This window comes from Eschrichtius robustus, chromosome X, assembly GCF_028021215.1.
Source record: "Eschrichtius robustus isolate mEscRob2 chromosome X, mEscRob2.pri, whole genome shotgun sequence".
NCBI classification, from domain to species: domain Eukaryota; kingdom Metazoa; phylum Chordata; class Mammalia; order Artiodactyla; family Eschrichtiidae; genus Eschrichtius; species Eschrichtius robustus.
In genome coordinates this window covers 58,857,022-58,882,086 of record NC_090845.1, presented here as the reverse complement: position 1 = coordinate 58,882,086, position 25,065 = coordinate 58,857,022, and the positions used below count along the sequence as shown (strand labels likewise).

Sequence of the window (25,065 nt, the reverse complement as noted above, 5' to 3'; positions counted from 1 at the left end):
GTGAACCACATTTGGAAGTTTCCTTCTTGCAGTGGCAGAACAAACACCAAAAAGAGTATATCAAGCAAAGAAAGAGAAACCAAAAGAACTTAAATTTAAATACAGGAGGTCACCTTCTACCAGGAAAAAAAAAAAAGGAGGACTGGCCTCCTCCTCATCCCTGCCCCTCCCTCACTGCCTTCCTTGGATGAACACAGCAGCCCAGGACAAGGAAAGATGGGATCCTGCTAAGCTTCTCTCTGTGGCCCTCATCGCTCCATTTCCTATGAATTCCATCTTGAGCCCCCAGCTGACTCCATACAGATGAAGAACATGTGCATCCCTCTGTCATTTTTCATTCTCCATTGTGTCTATACTCCTTGTGCTCTAAGTCCACCTCAGAGTCATCTGTAGTAACTCCTCAAAACAAAAAGCCAAACAAAACCAGAGAAGTAACATCTTCTAACCCAGGAATGAACATCACAAATAAGACTTCACAGTACAAATAGATGCCCTCTCTACCATCAGTATGCTGAGTTTCTCTAAAAGCATGTCATATCTTATACAGCCAGTCCTTTCAAATTTAATTCACTGACACAGTGAAATTAGCAGGAAAAGGTTTACAATTTAAATACCACTCATTTACCAACAATTCTCCCCACACACGTGTCCTGTCAATAAAGACACAACATGTACAATTCTTAAATGACTCTTTTGACATCATACATGAAGAATTATGTAGACCTAAGTATCGATGCACACCTAAGTACCATGGTAGCTAGAAAGCCCCAAAATAAACAGTAAGTTCAACACATCTGAGATATCTCACAAAATAATCCAGTGGATTCCTCAGAAAGCAGATGGGCATCTTGTGAGATCAATGGGTACACATGCACAAAGATATAGCCAACGACACAGAAACAGATGCCAACACAGAGAGACAGCTACATGGAAATATCTGGTCACAGAAAAACAGACAGATACATGGACCATTACATATACAGTCAGATACACACACAGGGCCACACACAGAGACAACCATACACAACAGATTACAAACATAGACAGTTCTTCCCAAAGCTGATGCACACAAGCTAAAATGAAAGCACATGTACAAAAAAGATGAACAGGCCAATTCCAACTGATGCATACAGAAACATAAAGAAGTCAAAAATTACAAGGGCCCAGAAAAGCAAGACACAAGTATACAAAGTCAGAGAAACATGAACTAAGTACACAGATGCATCAAAACGTACACATAAAAAGACACACGAAGACAGGGACACTAAGGGCAAAGAAAAAGACACACAGAGAAGGAGACACACAGGGAAGGGCTAATACATAAACAGAAATGGTCATCTCAAAACTGGCTTGCATTGGCACTTGAAGACCCAGCCAGATGTAGAAATTCATACACTGACAGGAACAAAGAGCTATATACATAGACGCAGTGACACATGGGCTTGGAGTCAGAGATGTCCACAAAGATAGAAACATGTCCAAAACCAGAGGGAAAAAATACAGGAAAGCACAGAGACACAAGAACAGAAGAATGGAAGAAAAGACACAGGGGCACATTGACTCAGTAAGAAGCATGATAACTTGGAGACACAGGTACAAAATAAGAGCCATGGTCCCACTAGGAGAGTACACAGTTAGATGCTGTTTCTAGGTCTCTGTGCCACAACTGTTCAGAAATGGATTCATATAAAGAGACACACAGAGTCTGGTACACAATTACATATAAGCATTAAGCCAGAATACATGTGCAGAAACTCACACCTATCCTGTGCACAAAGGCTGAAAACTGGAGGACACCAAGCATGCTGCTTCCTGCCCCTAAGGGTCCTGCAGGCAGGCCAATGTGCATGAGAAAAGCAGCCTTGGTTTAGGTGATAGTGTTTTTTTCATGTTAATAATAATGAATTGCTCACCCCCCACCACAATCCCCCACCTACACTGTAGTCTTCCTCAAACCACTTAATACTAAAACAGCTTAATAAGCAAGCTAATCTATATGCCTAATAGATAATGGTGTGGCTGCATCCTACAGGTCACAGTCCAAACCTTACAACACTCACCACTGAGTTCCAAGTTTTCAACCAAAACCTCCCACCTGTGAGGCCAGAGTATCATGGGAAAAAGTGACAAGGAATGTCAGGAGCACTCTGCATTCATTTCCCTGGTATACTTGTACAAAGTCCTGTTCAAAGCAGGCCTCCAGCACCTTGGAGGCAGGCTTTTGCAAAGGCAGTAAGATGAAACAGATGACCTCTAAGGAATCCCTCTCTGCTCTTAACACCTACAGGAGAAGAGAGCAGCCTGGCAAACCAGAGCTGAAAAATTTTATTGGTATGCACAAAGTGGGAGAGGGAAGGGGGCAGAAAAGCAATCATGCCCTCTCCATGCTAATCATTTCTTTGCTAATTCAGAATTCACAAATATGATCTAATGCGGACAGTGGTATTACACATGATAATCACACTTCCTCCATCTTCTAGGTCCCTGAAAAAAACAAAGCGGAGGGGAGGGAAATATCCCCACTTTAGCTAGAGCTGGTATCTCAGATCCCATTGTCCCCAATGTATTATAGAAAGGGTAAAAATCATGGAGATCACAGAATATCTGAGCTGAAAAAGGCCTTAAAGAGCATCTAGTACTGATGTGGGAGTAGAAGCCCTTGATTTCCAATCTGAATGTGCTATGATGAGTTTTGTGAATTTGGTCTAATCCCTCTTCCTGCCCAATCCATACAAAAGGGTACTGATTTCCAGAGTCCCCTCTAAATTCTGATAATCTCTGATGCTTTGGTATAAGCTTGACCCCTTTCAACTCACTGTTTTGAATTGATGTCTAGAAGAGAAGCACAATTAATCCTTAGAAGTGGAAAGGAGAGTAATGTTTTTCACCAAGTCAACAAATGCCTGTTACATACAAATAAGGAAAAAAGCCCAGGTAGACATGCCTACTTGAAACAAGCCTCAGATGTTAAGTCTGAATAAATAAGAGGGGCTTTGGAGAGTGAGAGAGGGACTTGGTCTTCTTTACCTGCCGTCTGCTGACCCCTGAATGTGTAACCCTCCTTTTACACTTTCTCAATGCTTAAGCAGTCCACTGCCCTCAGCCCATAGTTACTACATCTGTAATGTGGCTGGTACAGGGGCAAAGACCCACCCCTTAAGCCACACATGTTCAGGCTTTTAGGAAAAACAGGACAAGGTTTCATCAGTGAAGAATAGCATTATTTTGTGACCATAAAAAAGCAACACTTTAAATCTATAAGCCCTTTCTGAGTTTACAAAACACTTTTAGACTTATCCTTTCATCTATAAAATTAGAATTTATGTTCTAATTTACAGGTGAGGAAATTCTGACTCACAGCTGTTAACTTGTCCAAGGTTACACAGATAGTAACCAACAAAGTCTGGACACAAATCCTGGTATTTGAAGCATACCTTCACTGCTCTTTCATGTACCCCTGCCTTTTCCTTCACTCATGGTCCTCCTAGTAATCATTCAACTTCTCCTCCCACTTTGGTCCAGCGGGAGGAAACGAAAACCCTGGCATCAACTCAGGGCTGAAAGGAACTCATGTCTAGCTCCCACCTCCATGTCTGCACAGAAAATAGGGAAGCAGGAGGGGGTGTGGCCTTGGCTGAAGGGCTCTTGGAAGGGAAGGGAAGGAAGTGTTTCCCCATCATTCTCATTACTACTAGTTCTCAGAGAACATTGTGGGTAAGTTTACGAAGCTAAGGAAGTAAAATAGAGATGACAAGTTGCCAAGGAAATTCACATCCCAAACTAATTTTTCCTGAAGTAGCTAAGACTTTGATTTTCCATTTTACAGTTAACCAAGACACTTAAAAGCCTGGATTAAGCTCTGGGCCACAGTACTCATGAAGGTTGTAAAAGCTTTTCTGAAGATTTCTTAAGAACATTCTAGAGAAGAACAATGTTGAAGGGAGGCAAGAAGCTTTGGCTAATGGAGAATAGATTTAATGGTCTCTATGAAAAATAAAGCTGAAGTCATGTGGAATAGTGAAAACAGCAGTGAGGCCAGAGGACAAAAAGCTGAAAACCGAAATTCAAATCCCAAATCCACTAAATTACTCCCTGTATGACCTTGAACAAGTCATTAACCGTCTAGGATCAGATTAAAGATTAAACAAGAAAATACCTTGATATACACCTAGCACTGAGAGGGAGATGCTCAAAATGTGTAATATATGATCATAATTAGTTTACCCACACTAAGAAAGAGCCTTAAGTGTCATGTTTTCAAAGCAAGTGAAATAGTGATGCTCTAGTTCTGCTGACTGGTTACTTGGAAAAAGTCTAAGATCAGCTCTTATACAACAATCCTTGTCACCCTGATCCTCTATATAATAGATACACACTGGGTTGGAACCCACTAGGACAACTTAACCTGCCCCCATAGCTCCTACTTGGCAATCCCCTAGCTCCCATCTATCATCACACACCCAACCCACAGCGCGCACACACACATACACACACACACACACTGAAACTTTCACTTTTGTTCTTAGGAAGATAGGATTAGATTAAAAAGCAGTTAGTCATTAAAACTTCATGTTCATATACCCAAAATAAAATACATCCCCATTTTTAGGAGGACCATACTCACTATGCGAGAGGGATATGACTTAAAATTTTGGTAACGGTATTTCATAAGCATCTGTTCTTATGTTTACTATTGAGATGTCAGTCCCCAGTCTCTGAGATCTTTGAGACCTGAGATGATGTCTTATTTCTCTTTTCATCCTCAGAATCCAGCACAGGGTCAGTTACAAAGTTGGCACTCAGGAAATGTATTAATGAATAAAAGAATGAATTAGTGAATTAATGAATGAAATGTTTATCATTTGACCAGACTGATATTGCTGATAATTAAAATGATGATCCACAAAGGATGGAGCAAATCTTTAACTCAAAGTTGAAAATAATGTTCCCAAATCAAATGTATACTCATTCATTCATTTATTCAAAAGTAAATCTGGGGCTTCCCTGGTGGTGCAGTGGTTCAGAGTCTGCCTGCCAATGCAGGGGACACGGGTTCGAGCCCTGGTCTGGGAAGATCCCACATGCCACGGAGCGGCTGGGCCTGTGAACCACAGCTACTGAGCCTGCGCGTCTGGAGCCTGTGCTCCGCGGCAGGAGAGGCCGCGATGTTGAGAGGCCCGCGCACCGCGATGAGGAGTGGCCCCCGCTCGCCGCAACTAGAGAAAGCCCTCGCACAGAAACGAAGACCCAACACAGCAAAAATAAATAAATAAATAAATAAAAATTAAAAATAATAATAATAATAAGTTAAGGGTTAAAAATGTTTATTAAAAAAAGCAAATCTGTACAGTGAGCTTGAAAAAAAATAAGGCTTACAACCAGAAATACATGGTCCAAGTCCTGGTTCTTCCACTTATTGTCTAAATTACCATGGAATGTCCCTCAATTGCCTCCAGCCTCAGTTTCTTCATCTGTGAAAAGAGGATTTTGATCCATGTTGTGCCTACCTCCAAGTTGGTTTTGAGAAGGAAATAAGACAATGTGCCTGAAAGTACCTGGTGCACTTGCAAGCACTTTATACTTCCCAGGAATTTGAATCATTTAGTCTCAAACATGTCCAATGGCTCCACTCCCATTTTCCAGTCCTCTACCATTTCACATATCAATTGGCTATAACAAAGCCAGCCACCATATCCTCTGAAAACCATCTAAAACTGAATGCAAAAGGGAAAGGATATACAAATATAGAATCATTATGTTGTACACCTGAAATTGACATATATTATAAATAAATTATACCTCAATAAAAGAAGGTGGTGGGGAGGAAGGCAGAGGCCTAGGTCTCCTGCCAGTTTCAAGCAAATTTTGGCTTATCTGATTTCTTCTAGGTCCTGGATATGGCTGTCTGAACAAGTTATTGTTGCCACTGATAAAAAATCTTAATACCAACCTTTTAAAGTCATTCAAGAAGCATCCCTTTTGGATCCACTCTGGCTCCTATGCCCAGCAAACTGAAGGGCTGTGAGGAAGATTCTGATGGGAGGGAGATGGCATGATAGAAAGAGGGGGGAGGCTATGTAAGTCATGGGATACAGACTGAATAAGTAGAAATGGCAAAAGTAGATGAAGGGAGACAGCAATGGACAAAGAGGAGAGCAGTTGCCTTGAAAGAGAAAGGGGCTTGGAGTCTGTGGAACAGGGTTCAAAGAGGCCAGGACCAAGGAGAAGCTCAGGGCTTTACAGGATGAAACCAGGTTTATAGGAGAAAAGCCCAACCTTTACCTACAATGAACCACTTGCTAACTGCCATTTTCTCCACTAATATATTCAGAACTGCAGTGGTGGAAAAAGTATAAAGAATTATACTACCTGTGATAGATATATATTACTTTCAGCTACCTATAGCAGAAAGAAGCAATACAATTTCAGACAGCTGACCCACTGGTACAAGTGCTGCCTCCCTCTCATCTTTACTCTTTTATAAACTAAGAAGGAAACCAAAAGTGATAGAATAAGAAGTCTTAATAGATGCTCTCTAGAGTCATGGGGGCTATAAGTGGGTCACCTTTCCTGTCCCCATTGGAGGAAGTCAGATAGATTTCACATCTCAATTTACTCCCCCATAGATTAGGGTATAGTCCTTGCCTCCTGTGATATGCCAGCCTGCTCTTCAGTGACTCAGCAGATCTTTAAATATACCCAGGCAAGGAGCTGCTCTGAGACACAGTAAAAAAAAAAACTGTTTTAATCTGTTTGGGGTGTTGAGAGGCAGTCAGGAAGGTCCTTTGCTAACATGAGGTTCCCAAGCAAATTCAGCATTGCTATGAAGCTCTCTCTATGCTAAGATTCTTGTTTTCGTTCTGCTGTCTGCTGTTTGCCAGCTGTGTAGAGCACAAGAATGAGAAGGGGGATGGTTCCAGGCCATGGAAGGAGTCAAGGAAATTCCTGCCCAGTGATTCTGTGGGGGAAGGGGACCGATGTATGCAATGGAGTGACTTGTTTAAATGTAGGGGCCCCAAACTCACCAAGGGCCCAGACTTTGCACTGGGTCATTCTGTTCCCTGTGGAGGACCATGACCTCTAGCTGAGAGGAGGGGTCTTCTCACTCTCCCTGTCTTCTCAGACCAGCTCAGTCTTGCACTTTGAAACAAGCATCAACTAGTAAAAGATTTCAGCTGGGCTGAGGGAAGTAACTGAATAACTTGCATTACCAAAGCAAATCACGCTCCCGTTATCTGCAATGACCTCACACTTACATTCCGGCCAAAGCATTTTGGAGACAGAGTTTTGTGGAGGGGAGGAAGGGACAGCAGTGGCCTGAGGAAAGGCTCATGTACTTCAGTCAGAGTCTAGCCATGCGTTTTCCCAAGTTCTCCTGGTCTGGTCTAATAATAATAATAATGAGGAGGAGGAAGAGGAGGAGAACCATTTATCAAGCTTTTATTCTAGGCCAGGCACTGGTCAAGATTTTTTACATTCATTATCTCACTTATCCTCACAAGAACCCAATGAGAGAAGTATTAACATCTTCATTATATAAATGAGGAAACTGAAAATAAGATTAAGTGGCCCAGAACACACAGTGGGTAATTGTCATACTCAGGATTTAAACTAAAATCTGTCAGGTGCCAAAGCCTATTCCTGAATGTCAACACATTATATTTTAGCCCTGACCCCAACTTTTTCCCCAAGAGCCCTCATCCTATCTGTTGTTTATTAAAAGTCCCTAACTCTGCGATGTATGTCTAAAATCATCCAGATGGGCATTTTGGAGTTATTGATAGGCTTTTAAATTGTTAGAAAGTGACTATGGAAATCACCTACTATGAGTTGAAACCTCTTCCCTGTATACATGGTCTCCAACAAGTCCAGCTTCTTCTTGAATGCCTTCAATGAGGGTTATTTTACTACTTATGTGATACTCCCAATGGACATAAAGGGTGCCATGAATAAGAAGAAGGGAACTAGTATTTCATCATCTACTAAGTGGCATGCCCTTTATCTAGTTGTTTTATTTAGTTTTCACAGTAATGCTGTGAGGACAGTGTTACACAGATGAAGGAGTTGACGTTCAGAGAGGTTAAGTTACTCACCCAAGGTCATACAGTTGGTAAATGGCTGTGCCAGAACTGAAAGCCAAGTCAGATCTGATTGCAGCATCCCTTGTACTTTTCTTTAGTCCCTCCTAGATGAGGAGGAAAAGCCCTTGGGGTAAGGAAGGCTGTCAAGATTTGCCCAGGTCCCTGATCTGACAGGGATGGCAAATTCAAATGCCTAGAACAGTCAAGCAAGTAACTTAAATGAATAAAGCAGGTTGTTCGTGTCTGGATAAACTGGAAAGTACATGCTACATCTAGAGGAGCACTTGCTTCTCACCTCCAGCTGGTTATTGTCACGCAGGAATGTAGTCCCAATAATTCCAGATCTTCATTTCCCAAACTGGAAATCTGAATTTTTACATGAAATGTTAGCAACTAATTTGATAAACACACACACACACACACACACACACACACACCCCAAAACTCATTTGGTCCTTGTTGGAAACTTCCAATATAGGGTGAATCCACTATGAGAAAATGTCTTCCTTTTACTGAACTGCAATCTATCCTCATTGGTTTTGCCCTTTGGGGTACTGCAGAAAATATCTAACTCCTTTATTCCATGACAGCCCTTCAGATATATTGAGACAATATTTATGTCCATTGCTCCCTACCTCCCTTCCCATACCCAACTCAGCATCTCAGCTTCTCCATGCTTTACAAGAGGAGATGCCTCATGAAAAATGGGGTTGAACACCACATTGTAAATATGGTCTGACCAGAATTCACTTCCTTTATTCTGAATCCCATATTTCTATTAATTGAACTTATAATCCATTATTTGTTTTTGGCACTTAATACGATTGGCTCAGATTCACTGAATAAATAAATATTTATGGAATACCTACTATAAGCCAAACGCTAAGCTATGTGTTTTGTATAATTTACACAAATATATCCATGAAACAACCTTTGCCCTAAAAGAGAGTACAATTTAAAAAGATATATAAGATAAGCATATAAATAATTATAATTTAATAACTAAGTATATATCAATGGAGAAGGAAAAAAGGGCTGAATCTAAAAGATATTAAGCACTAACTCTTGACTTATACCTGACATCCATCAAGTATCACGTCATCTGATCATCTCCTTGCAAAAGTCTTATAATCTAGAGATTTCGAGCACTAGTATACAGATGAAGAAAACTGAAGCCTACATTCTTTCAACCATATCATGTCACAGAGATAACTTTCTCAATGGATTAGGGGATGAGAAATTTCATCTCATATGAGACTATATTTGAGCTAAGGTTAGAAAAATATAGTATTAAAATTGGGATAGCCTTCAAGGCCAAAGTAATAATAGGAAAAACAACAAGTTCAAAGAAAAAAGGAGTGACAACGGTTTAAGGTGACAGATCCATGTGGCTGGAGTTAAAGATTTCTGTAGGGGAATTATAGGACTTGAGGCTGGAAAAGTAATACAGATAATGAAAAGCTTTGAACACCAGACTTAAAGAATTTGTATTTTAACCTATAAGCAAATGGAGAGGAGCTGCAATTTCAAACATGCATTACACAACTGCTCAGCAAGGCTTCTTCTGTGCTAAGCATTGAGAATACAGAGATAAATTAAACAGAGTTCTAACCCTCAAGGAGCTTATAGACTAATAGATGTTTAAAGGAAGACACTAACAATATTGTAACTGACCCTTGGGAAAGTTAATCTGGTAGGATGAATACAATATGAATCAGAGAGCAGCACAGAGGACTAGGGAGAGCAGGCATGAGGTCACTGCACTAATCCAGGCAAGAGGTGATGAAGACTGGAACTCAGGGAGAGGGAATGACGGAGAAGGCTTTGGTAAACAACAACACATCGTTTCACTACCTTAATTCCCAAAGCCTCCAGTGCAGCTTTTCCCACACACTGTGGGGTCATCTCTGATGATGGCACATTTTGAGTCAATGTAGCACCTCAGCAAGGCTTAGCAGGTGTCCAAAGAAAATGACATACAAAAATATGAGTATGGTTAAGGTTTTTGGTTTATTATTAGGTAGTTGGTGACTGAAATATCTCAGTATAATTTGGTCCTTTTTATTTAAACGCCTGATCAAACAGATTTTTCAAATGAACAACTGGAAACTCCAACAGACTACACACTTGCTAACCTTTGTATTTTTAAACAAAGATGAAAGGGAAGGAGGGGTAGGTAAAGTAAACAGGCTCGAAACATGTTTTGGAATCCTTTCTGCACCCAAACATCAAAGGAGTTTCCATCTTACTCCCAACTCTCAGTTTATGCGACCTCATCATCTAGTCAGAGGTTGGACAATGCTTCAGAGAAGTGGACCAATATGACACTTTTGGAAAGATGCTTTCTCTTATGTACTGCCAATTTTCAAAAGAAATTCCTAAGTAGTTGTCACTTATATGAGTGGGAAGATTGCACCTTCCTTAAAAAATATCTGGAGAGAAGCAGACTTTCATAGTGGCCTTCTTCCATTTCCACAATAACAAAAAAGTCATCTGACAATCATATTCATGACTTCCTATGGAATCCTGCAGAACCAATTTGGGCTAGAAGAACAGAGGTAGCCTTTTCTCATATTGGGAAGTTCCCCTTCTTACTTAGGGCAAATCCCATATGCTGACATTTTTTCCTGACATTTTTGTTCCTTTTGACAATGCCTGGTGGGACATGGATTCTGATCATTCTCCCCATTCTCTGTCCAATCTTGCTGATGCATAAAGTTAATTTTAAAAAAGTGAGAGGCAGGGCGATACAGAAGGAGGAATAAAGGGAGACAAGTCAGTGTGAGAATGGAAACAGAGTGATAAAATGCAAAGAGGTTTGGCAGTCTGGAGTCTCGAGTTCAGACTCTGGTTCTACTAATTACTCACCATGTGCCCTTGGATAAGTACTTTTCCTCCTAAGAGTCCTTAAAAGAAGCTGGTGTATTTTAAGGATAAGAGTTGCTCAATGTTTGAAGCTCAGGCACGTTTTTGCATTAAAAAAATTCTATAATATGAATAGCACTCCTTTCCCTAAATGTAGTGGAAAATAATATAAGTTGAGGAGCAGAGCTACCTAGATTCTAATATAGTCTCTTTCACTTACTTGTTCTATAACCTTGGGCACGTTACTTAATTGTTCTGTTCCTATTCACTCACCGGTAACATGGGAATGATAATCGTACTTACCTCAGGGAGTTATTTTGAGAATTAAATGAATTAACACATGTAAAACACATGAAAGAGTTCCTGACTTGAAGAAATCAGCTATTTTATTTTTCTTACCTTGGTTTCTCTCCTATTTAAACAGGCACTGCATTGCCCAGGTTTGTAGTGGGCTTTGAGATTTTCAACCACCTTGGAATCTCCAGGCCTTTTTCAACAATTTCTGTAGTTCTGCTTTCCAATCCCTATTGTAAATGATCAACTTCTTCCCACCACCCCCTTTATGTCCCTCCACCTCCACTTTACCAGGAACTCAGGTATTCTGTGAGGATCAGCGGACTATATAGGGTCAGTGCTTAATGAGGTCACCCTAGTCACCAGTCTTTTGGGATAGTAGAGGTGAATGACTAGCTAATCTGAGAAGCTGTTGGTACTAAGCAGTGGTTAGAACCTCGCAGTTACAAGCCAGACTTCTATTACTTCCTAGCTGTGTGACCTTTGGGCAAGTCACTTAACCTCTCTGGGACTATTTACCAAGGTTTTTGTGAGAATTAAATTAGTTAACCCATGTAAGGCACCAAAATTTGGCACATAGTAAGTGCTATCATTATTACTGCTATTATAATTCTTTGTTCTGAGTGGGGAATCACTTTTCCAACATAGAATTGTCCAAAGGAGCAACAGACAGCTAACCCTCAGAATAGGCTCTGACTAAAAGAAACTAGCTTTCTGTGTGACTTTGTTCAAATTCCTTTCCATCTCTCTGCCTCAGGCACCTCATTCATAAAATGACCAAACTGGACAAGATGGTTTCCCACCTTCCATAGACTCTAATATCCTACAATCTCAGGCCATTTATGTTCCAGATCTCTGTAAGTTTCAGCTTAGATCAAAGCTCAGTGGTCTTTAAAAGTCTGCTTACTGTGTTTTTCATGGATAAATTATTTTGGTGTGTGGTTCAGTAAAAACATAACAATATTTTGGTTCAATTGAAGGCAGCAGCCACTTTGCATGGTGTTCTAGGTTTTTATTCATTATTTAGTTTAATTACCTGGTTTAAGGTTTGGGCAAGAAGAAGAAACTCACACCACCCCCAAAATGAGGTCTCAGAATAATGCTAAGAAGCACCAAGCTGGAATCCAGGAGAACTGAGTTTGTGCTCTAGTTATGTTGCCAGCTTGTTGTTTCTCACTAGACAAGACTCCACTCCTCTCTAGGCCTCTATAAAGCAAAAGAGGAGAAGTGAGAGGGCACCAAAGATCTAGGTGGTCTCTAAGGTTTTAACCTCCTTGAAAAGCAGAAAGCTAAGGGCACTGCATGAAAACTGAGAAGAAGCCAACAGGATGTTCACCAAATAACTCAAACTTTATACATCAAAAATCAAACTCTTGATTCCTACCCACCCACACACACATACCGGATTTACCTACAATATTCATCATCTCAGTAAATGGTAATCACATTTTTCAAATTGCTCAGATCAAAAATTTGGCAATCAGCCTTGACATCTCTCTTTTTCTCACAACGAGTATCTAATCTGTCAGTAAATGCTGTAGGATCTACCATGAAGACACATCAAGAATCCAGCTACTTCTCATCTCCTCTACCAATAACCCCGGTCTAAACCACCATCATCTCTTACCTGGATCACTGCAGTAGCCTCATTTCCTTGCTTTTCCCTTGCTCTTACAGTGTTTTCTCCACACAGACAATCAGTAAACAAACAAATGTATAAAATATCAAAGAGTGGTGGATGTTCTGCAGAAGATAATCTGTTAAAATATCAGTCAGATCATGTTACTCCTCTATTCAAAATCTTCCAATGACTCCCCATATCGGAGTAAAAACCAAAGTCCTAAGGAAGACCTGAGATGTCCCTTATTAACTCTGATCTCATCTCTTATCACTCTCCATTTACTTAAACTGCCATACAGGCCTCTCTGCTATTGTCCATCATACAAAGTATGCTCCTGCCTCAGGTCCTTTCTACTTGCGGTTGTCTGTATCTGGAATATTCTAACTCCAGATATCCCTATGGCTCACTTCCTAGTTTCCTTCAGGTCTCTGCTCAAATATTACCTTCTCAGTAAGGGCTTCTCTGACCAACAGATATAAAATAGTCCTTCCCACTATCAATCCGTATCCCCCACACTCTGCTAAATTATTCTTCATGACATTTATCAGCATCAGATATATTCTACATGTCTCCTTTCACTAAAATGTAAACTCCATGAAGGGAGGAATTTTTGTCTGCCTTGTTCATTGCTGTGTCATAGGTGTTTAGCATAGAATTTGATATATAAAAAGCTCAGTAAGTATTTGTCGAATAAATGCAGTCTATAAAGTAGGATGGCAAGACTGTTGGCAATTTGAATGCCCACACAAGCCAATCCATCAGTCCAGTAAGTGGATAAAAGACCCAGAAGCCTTAAGAGCTTCATGAATTTCTATTGATACTAGTTAAGGTTATTTTGCCTCTCTGACTCTCCTATTTCCTATCTATGAGGTGAGCGACCTGTGTGATAAAAAAGGAACACTTGATTTGAGGAACAAAGAGTGGGGCTGAAATCCCAACTCTGTCACCTTGAAGCTGTTTGACTTTAGACACATCACTTAACTTCTCTGAACATAATATTTACAATGGGAATGACAGTATTATAATAGTATGGAGAGTATTAAAACACAGTAAACCTGGCTACTTGTATACGGTAGAAATGCGGATGAAATGCAATAATGGAATATGAAACAACTCTGTAAACTGTAAAGTGTTACTGGAATATGTCCAATGTCACTGTTCCCTGCGCTACATTCAGAAAAAGGTGTCAAGGAGTCAAATAGTGCTACTAAAAATGTTTTGCACTTTGGAAAAGAACATCCCAGATAAAATACTAAGTACCACTGTAGCTTATTTATTGTCTGGTACTAGGTGGTTCTGGCTCAAGTTATCCTGTGATATGTTGAATCCACCAAAGGAGGCCAACTATTTCCAGGGAAACCCTGTCACAGGACACTTGCAGTCCCCCTAGCGGCCAGATAGTAAGACTACACTTCCACAAGCAAGGAACACACTCAATTTGCACAAAACAGAACCCATAAAAAGCTACATCATCTAATTCAGCAAAGGCCTTATAGAAAAAGTTTTCATGTTCCCCTTACTCCCAGAATTGTCTGACTTGTGCTCCTTGCTTCTCTCCCTTAACCAACACCCTGAAACCCCATTTATACAGAACCTTAAAGCAAGCCACCATGATCAATGGAAAACTTGAGAGCAGAATAATAATTCTTGATCTGACCACCACACTGGGCATCTTTATTGGCTCTCACGCCAAACTTAGACCCATTAATCACCCTCAATTTTAATTAATTCTTCATATATTGCAGACTTGTATAGTCAAAGACATGGAAACATGTTCCCAGCAAGTGCAACAATATAGACAAAAATGAGAAAGTAACTAGTAACTAACTTGACTGGGGTGGCACTGTTGAAAAAGGAGAAATAGATTCCAACCCCTTACTTGAGTTCACTCTTCATTGTCTTTCCAGAATTACTACCTTCTGGTATCTGAAATATTCATCAAGACCTATAATCTATTGCTTGAGTTAAATCATGTCCCAACCTCATCCATAACGATAAAAAGCAGCCACAGGTAACATTGTTGACCACTTCCACCTATGTTGATCCATTTCTTTTTTGGATATCTGCATTTAAAAAATACATACCATACAATCCAGCATCTCATCATACTGGCATCATGGTGTTGCCATTCTGTTTTGTTTTTATTTTTGTTTTAATAGCTATAAGCTCCTTGAAGGCAGTGATCTCCAGATTCTCCCTGAATTGTGTTCCCTTTACCCTGATCTCTGTCTAGTACACAGATGGGCATATAGCAGGTGTTTAATGAAAAGTGGTTGATTGATGAATACTTTTTAAAAATCACTTTATTAGGGTCATCTCTAAAGACAACTACGTCACAAGAGGACCTTTGGTTCAGTGGCCTGCCGTTCACTTACCATTTTCAGGACACAATAGCTATAGCTGATTAGATATGACCCTTAGCCTAGAGTGTTAATAAGACCAAAGTTCAATCCCTTTATAGGTAAATTTTATCTCTTTTTTATGGTTATAGAGTACATCCCTGAAAAGAAGCCCAAATTATATGAGAGTAAATGGACCACATCTTCATCTACAAATAAATACACACCAGAAGGAGTGGTGGCATTTACCTTATCTAAAGGACAACATATAAAAACATAAAATTATGACTCCAGCTGCTTACACAAACCTAAACATAAGCCAAATACAGCTAGCTAGTGATTTCTTTGGCTTAGTTTGCATCTGTTACCTCTTCATGTTAGTTTAGTACATAGAAATTATTATTCCTCATCCCCTTGCTAGTAGTTCCCAAATCCAAATACTAAAAAGAGGACTACTGACTGCATAAACCTTATTAATATGTTTCTTCTCTACTGTTCTCTGAAGACCTGAAAATTTTAGAGACACTCTTATATTCATCCAGGAAGGGGCTGGCATTACCAATTCTAATTCACAGTTGAGAAAAATTGAGAACAGTGTCCTTATGCAGCCTTCATACAGGATGAAACAAAGTATGCTTTAACTTTCAACACAGCAGCAGAAACCTTTTGCCTCTTAAGTCCCAGAGGGGTTCAAAACTCAGGTACTTTCACCGAGGTTGCAGGATACAAAGTCAATATACAAAAATCAGTTATATTTCTATACACTGGCAATGAACAATTTTAAAGGATATTAAGAAAATTCCATTTATAGTAGCATCAAAAATTAAAATATTGTGGAACTAATTTAACAAAAGAAGTGCAAAATTTATACTCTTAAAACTACAAAACGTTGAAAAAAGTGAAAATGACATAAATAAATGGAAAGACATTCCATGGCCATGGATCAGAACACTTAATGTGGAGATGACAACACTCCCCAAATTGATCTACAGATTCAATGCAGCCTCTATCAGAATCCCAAATGGCTTCTCTGTAGAAACTGACAAGCTGATCCTAAAATGCATACAGAAATTCAAAGGACCCACAATAGTCAAAAACAATCTTGAAAAAGAAGAACAAAATTGGAGGACTCACACTTCCTCATTTCAAAACTTACTAAAAACCTACAGTAATTAAGACACTGTGGTATTGGTATAGGATCAATGTATTGTAATATAGCCCAGAGTCCAGAAAAAAACATTTACAGTCAACTGATTTTACACAAAGGGTGCTGAGACAGTTAAATAGGGAAAGAATCAACATATGGTGCTGTGGTGACTAGATATTTACATAAAAATTAATTCAAAATTGATCAAAAACCTAAATTTAACAGCTAAAACTATAAAACTCTTAGAAGGAAACCTAAGTGTAAATCTTTGTGACCTTGGATTAAGCAAAACCTTCTTAGATATGATACAAAGATCACAAGCTACATACAAAAAGTACATTGGACTTCAAAATTTTTAAAGCACGTTCTTCAATGAATACCATCAAGAAAGTGAAAAGACAACTCAGAGTATGTGATAAAATATTCACAAATTGTAATTTCTTATAGGATTTGTATCTAGAATATATTTTTTTAAAACTCTTACAACTCAATAAGACAAATAATCTAATTACAAATGAGCAAAGACTTTTTGCAAAGAAGATATACAAACAGTCAATAAGCACAAAAAAAGATGCTTAATATTATTAGTCATTAGAGAAATGCAAATCAAAACCACTTTGAGATACCACTTCACACCCACTGTGATGTCTATAATTAAAAAGACAATTAGAAGTATTGGCAGGATGTGGAGAAATCGGACCCTCATACATTGCTGGTGAGATTGTAAAATGGTGTAGCCACTTTTAAAAACAGTTTGGGAGTGCCTCAAAAGGCTAAACACAGAGTTACTATATGACCCAGAAACTCCACTTCTAGGTATGTACCCAAAAGAATTAAAAAACATGTTCATAAAAAAAAAAATCTTCTTGTACAAAAATGTTCATAGCAGTATTATTCATAATAACCAAAAGGTTGAAACAACTCTAATGTCCATCAACTGATGAATGGATAGATAAAGTGAGGTACATCCATAAAATGGAAAGTATTGAGATGTGCTTCAACATGGATGAACATTGAAAATATTATTCTGCATGAAAGAAGCTAGTCACAAAAGGTGACGTATTGCATGGCTCCATTTATATAAAACGTTAGAACAAGCAAATCCATAGAGACTGAAAGTAGACTGGTGGTTGATAGTTGCTCAGGGTTGGGGTGGGGTTTGACTGCTAAGTGGTTAAAATGTTCTAAAATTGATTGTGGTGATGGTTGCCCAACTCTGAATATAATAAAAACCATTGACTTGTACGTATACTTTAAATGGGTGAATTATATATTGTGAATTACGTCTCAATAAAGCTGTTGATTAAAAAAAATAAAGCTCAGGTACTGCATGATCTAAATTGGCAGCATTCTCAAGTAACCAGCACTTTAGAGCTATAAGCTTATCTAGATGAGCCACTCTCAACACTGCTCTGCCCTGTAGGTTGGCAACAGGAATTGGTGTAAGAGAGAAGGGATGGCAGCACTCATGAGTGTGCAAGGAAATGTGCATAAATCACAGCAGCAGTCACTAAAATTAGCCCTTACTGAGCAAAAATCTAAAACATCATCTGTCAGGTGGGAAAGTTCAAGAAAAAAAGTTGGGAAGTGCCACTCTAGAGAGCTTTCCCTATGGTAAACAAATGTTATAGAAAATGCAACAACTTCTACTCCCTCAACTAGCAAAGGGATGTTCACTAAGCACCCTCCTGGCTTACTCAAACTTACATGAGTGCTAGTGAATAAACCGGAAGATGCTGGGTCTTTTCTTTGAAAAGAGTGCTATATAAATATGAGATTTCATAATTCTCTTCAATATGGCAAATGCCAACCAGTACTGATAACTGTATGGAGCTTTACAAGCAACGAGGGAAAAAAGGTCAACTTTGTGCCTAGGATGAGGATAACTTACTCTGAGTTCAACATCTCAGAACTTGATGTAATGCTGGCAGGCAAATTCTGAGGTTGAATAATTTCTTCAATACCTTTCTTTTTTTTAAATGATGAATTCACATATAGCATCACCATATTAACCCAGCCAGACAATTCTAGCAAGCACCGTCACATATAGATCAGATACTACATGTGAAAGCACTGCAGAAGTTTGACCCAGACAGAGCTGTCTCAGAGGCAAGAGGGTCCAGTTATTCTCAGGTTTTGAGAAAACGTTGCCAAAATAGCCAGTAGACAGAGAGAGACAGAGAAAAAGAGACAGAGACAGCAGCCAGCAAAATACTTCATTAAATCACCAAGTCCTCAAGCCATCTAGTTCAGCTCCCTCAGCAACTGTTGAATCAGGCTCTAACCTTAAGGTAAAAAAAGCCCAGCTATTCATTTTGCAATCTCTTCAAGTCATCTAGTCTTAAAAGAAAGGTGCTGAGGTTGATCTGATCTGTTACTCTCCAGATTAAAAAAAAATTCTTTAGGAGCATGCCACAGGTGTAATGAGAAAAAATATCCTGAAAAGTAGAAAAAAAAGTCTATATTTCAATGTCAAAAGCATGAAAGGAGTAGAAAGAAAGAAAATCGGGGACAGGCAGCACTTAAGGAAGCTGCGGACAAAGAGAAAATGGTGGAGGTAGGGGGTGGGGAGAGGTTTCCTTTTCCCTCTCCAACCAACCTCACAAAACTTGATTTTTATTCGCTTTCTATTTTTCAGAATCATGATTTCAGGTTTGGTTATAAAATAAGCCCCTTGCTTACCACAACCAGCCTGCATTCTGCTTTCTGCTTAGCACAGTTCTGAATGAAACTGGTAGCCTTGATATCACCGTAAATAACAATAATAATAAAATTGTCCATGTCCCTAACTCCAACTCACATAATCCCACCAAGAGCAGCCACAGTACAAGTAAGAGTCAGGAGACCAAAGAATTTTTTGCTTTAAATACATATATGTATACCAGATGAGAAAATTACTACAGGGAGGTAAAACATTTAAAAAAGAAAATGAAATGTGCCAGCAAATTCAATATATTAATATCAAAGTTTACAGCCTAAAAGGAATGGAAATCTGATGAGGCAAAATTAGCACTGGCAAGAAAGCACCCTTAAGTGACCCTGCAACAGGAAAGCTGCAAGCTTCTTCAAAAATGTCTCTCACTGATGTTAACCTTTGGCCAAGATGAGAGAGATACTCTGTGGACAACCAAGAGAAGAATTTTATCACTACATCGTGCACATATTTTCAAATGGGGTACCACCCAGTGTGGCTATCTGGTCCTCAGGTTCTGATTACTGGTATCCAGACAGAACTCACCAGTTATTTGCTGACCGTGAAGAAAGGATGTTTCTTTCCAACATATTGACCCTGAAGGCCTATGGACAGAGAGCGTCATTCCCAAAGCAAAACTCAGATTTACAAAAAAGACAAACTGCTCCTTGCAAGATAGTCATAAAAAGTCACTTGATAACTGTGGAGAGGAGAGGAGATGGAAAGGGGAATTAATAAAGTGACTTCTTTTGAAATAACTAATGGAGAAAGGCAGGATTTGCCGATTTCAAAGCACTACTAAAATACTACCTATTATGAAGACCAGAACAAATTATCAAGAGAAAAATTAAAATGTTCTTTTTGCATCTGGATAATTTATTTAAACCCCAACTCTAGTTCCTGAACAGGCTCCCCTTGGTCTCATCTCCCAAGAATAAATATTTGTCATATTATTATGCTGTTTGCTGGGATATAAAGGGCCCTACTTCTGTCAAGTGAGACAGTGGTCAATTAACAAAGTTGTAGTCTTATTTGATCGCAGTGGAAGACAGCTCCATAAAATATTATCAGGGTTTCACACAAGCCCTATCACTTTTTATTATTCCTTCCGTTCATACCACATGCTAAAATAAGTAAAAAAAAAAAATTAAAGGACCACCTTAGGCCTCTCTCCTCTCAGCAGAAATATTGTAGATGTATAAGAACACAGAGCTATTCCAGAAGTTATTAAGTTAAAAAAAAAACCCTACAATTAAATAACGTGTATGAACACACACACACAATTGGAAAAGGGAGTAATCCAACAGATTATTGAAAGTCTCTAGAATGTTGAGATTTTTAACTCAAAGTTGGCATATAATGCATGTAATACAGAGAGGGTGGAAGCTCTAGCTTTGGCTTAAAATAATTCCTTGCCTTTCACCAAACTGTGCCCCTACAGAGTGAGGGAAAGAAAGAGAAAGTAAGAAAATACCAACTTTTAGATTGGGATTGGTTGAATTCTGATGAAATTGATAAATTTTAAAAAACCTGATTCAAGGATTTTCTTTGTCCTAGAAATGAAAACTCTTTGTCAACACACAAGACAGGAATGCCAGTTTTCCCTTTCACTAGATTCCTATAACCAGTGCAGCAATCACAAACCAGGAAAGATTAAATAATCTTGTACTTTCTTCGGGTACTGCTAATGTCTCACTAGTTGAGGTCATTAATTTATGCAGGTTTTAGAAATAGAGAAGTTTTTCCATGAAGACCTGGGATAAAATCCCCTAGCTTACTGCACACCTGATGGGAAGAACTATTTAAAAGCTCTCTGTAGCCACTTTCTGAAAATTTCAGGTTATGTCTTCGAACACACACACACATCTCTTAACAAATATGTGGAATCATTCATCTCCTCCCTGTTAACTGAGTTACTTGGGTGTTGGGGGAGGCATACAGAAGAGGGACAGGACAGTTCCAGTGACTGGGCAGGTCACTGAAGCACCTTATACATTCCCCCCAACCCCGCCAAAAAAAAAAAAAATAGTTCACAGTAGAAGAGAGCTCCGCTGACTAGCAACCGCCATAGGAAAAAAAAATATACTCTAGCAAGTAAATCTGTTCTTATAAAATGAAGACCTTTTGTCCCACAGTATAACCACATTGCAAAAATTTAAAAAAAACAAAAAAAAACTTCAAATTAACTAGAAAAGACTGACAATAAAAATGAAGCCTTTGAAAATCCTGTAAGCCAAACCTTAAGAACCTAAAAAATATAAAGCCTAGTTAGAAGCTGTTTCTTCAGTAGCCCAGAAAATATTTTATGAAATCCTATCCTCCTCTTTCTTTTCTAACACTGTGCTATCAACCTTCCAAGAACAGAAGCATCAGTGAAAGGAAGCAAATTGTTGGATTTAAGTCTCCAAACAAAGATGCTAAGTCTAACAAGTTTTGAAAAGTCACAGGTAAAGAAAATAGCTACAGAAACACGGAACAAGGCATCAGCATCCATGAGGACATCAGCACCCAGCAGATCTGAGGAGTTAGTTCCCCAGTCAATATTCCCTCCCTCACGGAGATAAACTAATATCTTAGTTTGCTGGGAAAAAAAATCTTTAAGGTGGTCTCCAAAGTGCTCAATTGTGGTAAGTAAGAATTTTTAACACGCAAGATGAAATTGACCGCCACTTTTCTCATGTCCTAATGAAAACTCTTGGGCAAGATTAAGGCTCATAGGTCCCTAACAGTTATTACTTAATTTGTTAGAGGTAACATATAATGTTTTAAAATGCAAGTATGTCCTTAAAATGAAGGAATATATTGAAAAGCCCTATTCCTTTTGTAAACCCTAATCTCACAAAAGCAGATTTCTATGCACACTGGAATAGCAGGAAATCCTTTAAACTTTTTTCCCAACACTTTTGTAAGTCAGACTCAAGTCTGGTTAAATTGTTCATTAAAAGAACATTCTCCTCTTTATAGAGCTAATGCAAACTCAAAGTAGGAACTGTGGATCTGTTGTAATCCACAGAGCAAATAAACACTTTACAAGAGAAAACCAACACTACCATGTAGTTCCAACATCGTCAACCTGTGAGGGCAAATCCTGCCCATTGTTTACGAGGAAAGGGGTCATTTGGCTTTCCCCTACCTTTGCCTGCTCTAATCTTGCCTGGTTGGAGTCTCTCTCCTGACCTCCAACCGTGGGGCAAGTCCTCTTTGTTGCCAGCAAAGGGACTTCACCCCTTCTTCACACAGCGGCCCTCAGAACCCAGAGATCACCTTCTCCCCGTAATCCCATACTCCATTTCATCTCTTTGGAGGAGGCGGGTTGAGAAAAGCTTGGGTCAGTTATTTTGCCTCTAACCTGCCAAGACCAGCCACAGGCCGGGGGGCAATCCCTAACAGACCTTTAGAGGAGAAAGTGCCCATATTTCTTGTCCAGGTTCTCTGATTTGGGGGCAGGGAGAAGGAGAAGTAGTGGAGGGCTTAAGGGCTTTATTTCGGAAGATGGCCCTTGCAATTGGATTTAAATTTGGAACCCGCGGGACATGGAGTACCAAGTGGCAGGGAAGATTTTTGGAGGCTGGTGGGGGGCGGGGGTTGTCAAGGAATCTGGAAGGGCTTGCACCAGCACCCAGGGCTCACAGCGGTGGGGACTGGAGCACACAGTGGGGGTTCAGAGCGCAAAGGTCGAATCTTTGGTAGGCCAGGAGTCCAGGGAAAGGCTCCAGATTTAGGGCGGCCCTTTCTGTGGAAGCTTGTTCAGCTCGCCCAAGAACAGAGCATTCGCGCGGGGAGGAGAGGACTGCCTCTAGGCTTAAAGACATTTTTAGGAGGAGAAACTTACCGCATGTCCCCATAAGGTCCAGAATAGCTCTCCATCCAGGGGCCCATTTCGCTTTTGACACAACTGGGACTTGGATAGGGCACTCTGCTCACCACGCCGCCGGGATACCACACATCGGGTGGGGAAAAGTCACCTTCTTGGCCCGCCAGCCCCTGAGGTGGCCGAGTGTAGCCGTATGGGGCTACAGCCCCTGCCTCGCCTGCGCTGCCGCCCCCGCCTCCGCCACAGGGCCCATAGAGCTGGCCTTCTTCGGCTGTGAAGAGAGTGTGCCAGGAAGAGGAGGCGGCAGCTGAGGGTGAGCCTGAGCCCGGTCCTGCTGCACCCCCGCCTTGCAGGCTCTCCAGATCCCCATAGCGGCATTGTGCCGCCGCGGCCGCCCAGGCGCTGCCATAGTCCAGGGGGTTCTCCAGCTTGATGCGGGCATGAGGATGGGGAGGCGGCAGAGGGGGCGGCGGCCCGGCCAGGGCTAGCGGAAAGTTGTAGTAGTCGCGACTCTGATAAGCTGCTACCTCGTCCAGTGCTCCAGACTTGTACAGAGACAGGGCGGATGGCAGCTCAAGTGTTCCGGAGCCCCCTGCTTCGCCGCTGCCAGAGCAGCCCAGGCTCTCACTGTCCAGCCCTTTGGTGTAACCTGCCTTGAAAGGGGAATACTCAGCAGTCTCTTCGGTGCCCTTGCTCGGGCCATCATCCAGCAGAGAACCTTTGCATTCAGCCAACGGGGCACAAGGAGTGGGACGCACAGCCGGTGGACCTCCCAGGAGCGGGGCGTACATGCAATCCCCCCGAAGCTGTTCCCCAGGACTCAGATGCTCCAATGCCTCCACACCCAAGCCCATGGAAACCGACACTGCCTTACACAACTCTTTGGCGCTGTCCGAGATGGTCGAACTGCCCCCTAGGTAACTGTCCTTGGAGGAGATGGGAGCCCCAGTGGCCTCCCTCGCTCTCGCGCTGCTGCTGCTGCCTTCAGATACCGCCTCCTGCTGCTGCTGTTGCTGCTGCTGCTGAAGAAGTTGCATGGTGCCGGCCTCGCTCAGGATGTCTTTAAGATCGGTGGAGCAGCTGCTTAAGCCGGGGAAAGTGGGGCCCAGCAGGGACAACGTGGATGGGGCAGCTGAGTCATCCTCGTCCGGAGGTGCTGGCGGTGGCTGCTGCAGCCCCTTGCCGGCTGCCGAGGCAGCTCCCGGCTCTGGGACGCAGCCGCTCTCCGGGGGGCCCTCGGGAGCTGACTGCTGTTGTAAAGACTGCTGTTCCTCCTCCAGGGCCAGGTAGCCTGTGGGGCCTCTGCTCTGGACTTGAGGAGAGCCATCCTCACTCTGCTGCTGCTGCTGTTGCTGCTGCTGCTGCTGGGGACTGGTCTCCTGCTGCTGCTGCAAACGGGCGCCGGGAGGTGCTGCGCTCGCGGCCTCAGGGTGCCGGGGACCCGGGTTCTGGATCACTTCGCGTACACTCTGGAACAGGTTCTGGAAAGCTCCTCGGTAGGTCTTGGACGGCGGCCGGGGGTAGACCCTCCCCAGACCTAACTGCACCTCCATCCTTAAGCTTGGGTGAATCTTCCACCCAATTCCTTTATCTTGCTCCCCTTCTCTTGCTGAGAAGAGTTCAACAGGCTGCTATGCGTAGTTGCTGCAGCTAGTTGCCCACCTGCGGGAAAAGGAAACTTGCGGGAGTAACAACTCCAAAGAATTCTGACAGCCTCAAAGTCTCGTGCAGAGGAAACACGCGCTGGACAGGATCTTCCCTGGTAGGCTCACAATCTGCTCTTGAATACTTGGAGGGTAGATTCAAAAGATGCTCAAATCTTGAAGGGGGGTGGGGAGGAAAACCCTCTGCCTTCTGAATTTGGTGTCCACTGAAGCAGGTGCAAATAGGAACCAGGTTATTTTCTTTTTGTTTTGTTTTGGGTTTTGCTATTGGGTTTTGTTTGTTTGGGTTTGGTTGGGGTTTTGATTGTTGTTGTTGTTTTCTTTCTTTCTTTTTTCTTTTTTTTGGGGGGGGGGCTACTGAAGTCCTGACTGCCTTTTCATCCTTTGATCTCTGGCCCCACAAACTGGTGGGAGGGGGAAGCCGCGTGCAGGGGGAGGTGGAGAGGGAGTAAGAGGAATCTGGGGGTCTGCCCTGCTTACCGCCTAACCAGCCAGATTCTGGCTGCAGTGCTGAAGCGGCTCCCCGGTCTCCTGGCACCCCAGAACCG

At 41.2% G+C, this 25,065-nt stretch overlaps 1 protein-coding gene across 3 annotated transcripts in view; it reads right to left on the bottom strand.

The window, feature by feature from the left end:
- Positions 1-24,406, bottom strand: part of AR (androgen receptor) — a 168,058-nt gene extending 143,652 nt beyond the window's left edge. For all 3 annotated transcript variants that reach the window (XM_068532991.1, XM_068532992.1, XM_068532993.1), the window contains exon 1: positions 22,872-24,406. In XM_068532991.1, the coding sequence (XP_068389092.1) occupies positions 22,872-24,406 (1,535 nt within the window). The remainder of the gene's footprint in view (positions 1-22,871) is intronic.
- Between the last annotated feature and the right edge of the window lie 659 nt (positions 24,407-25,065).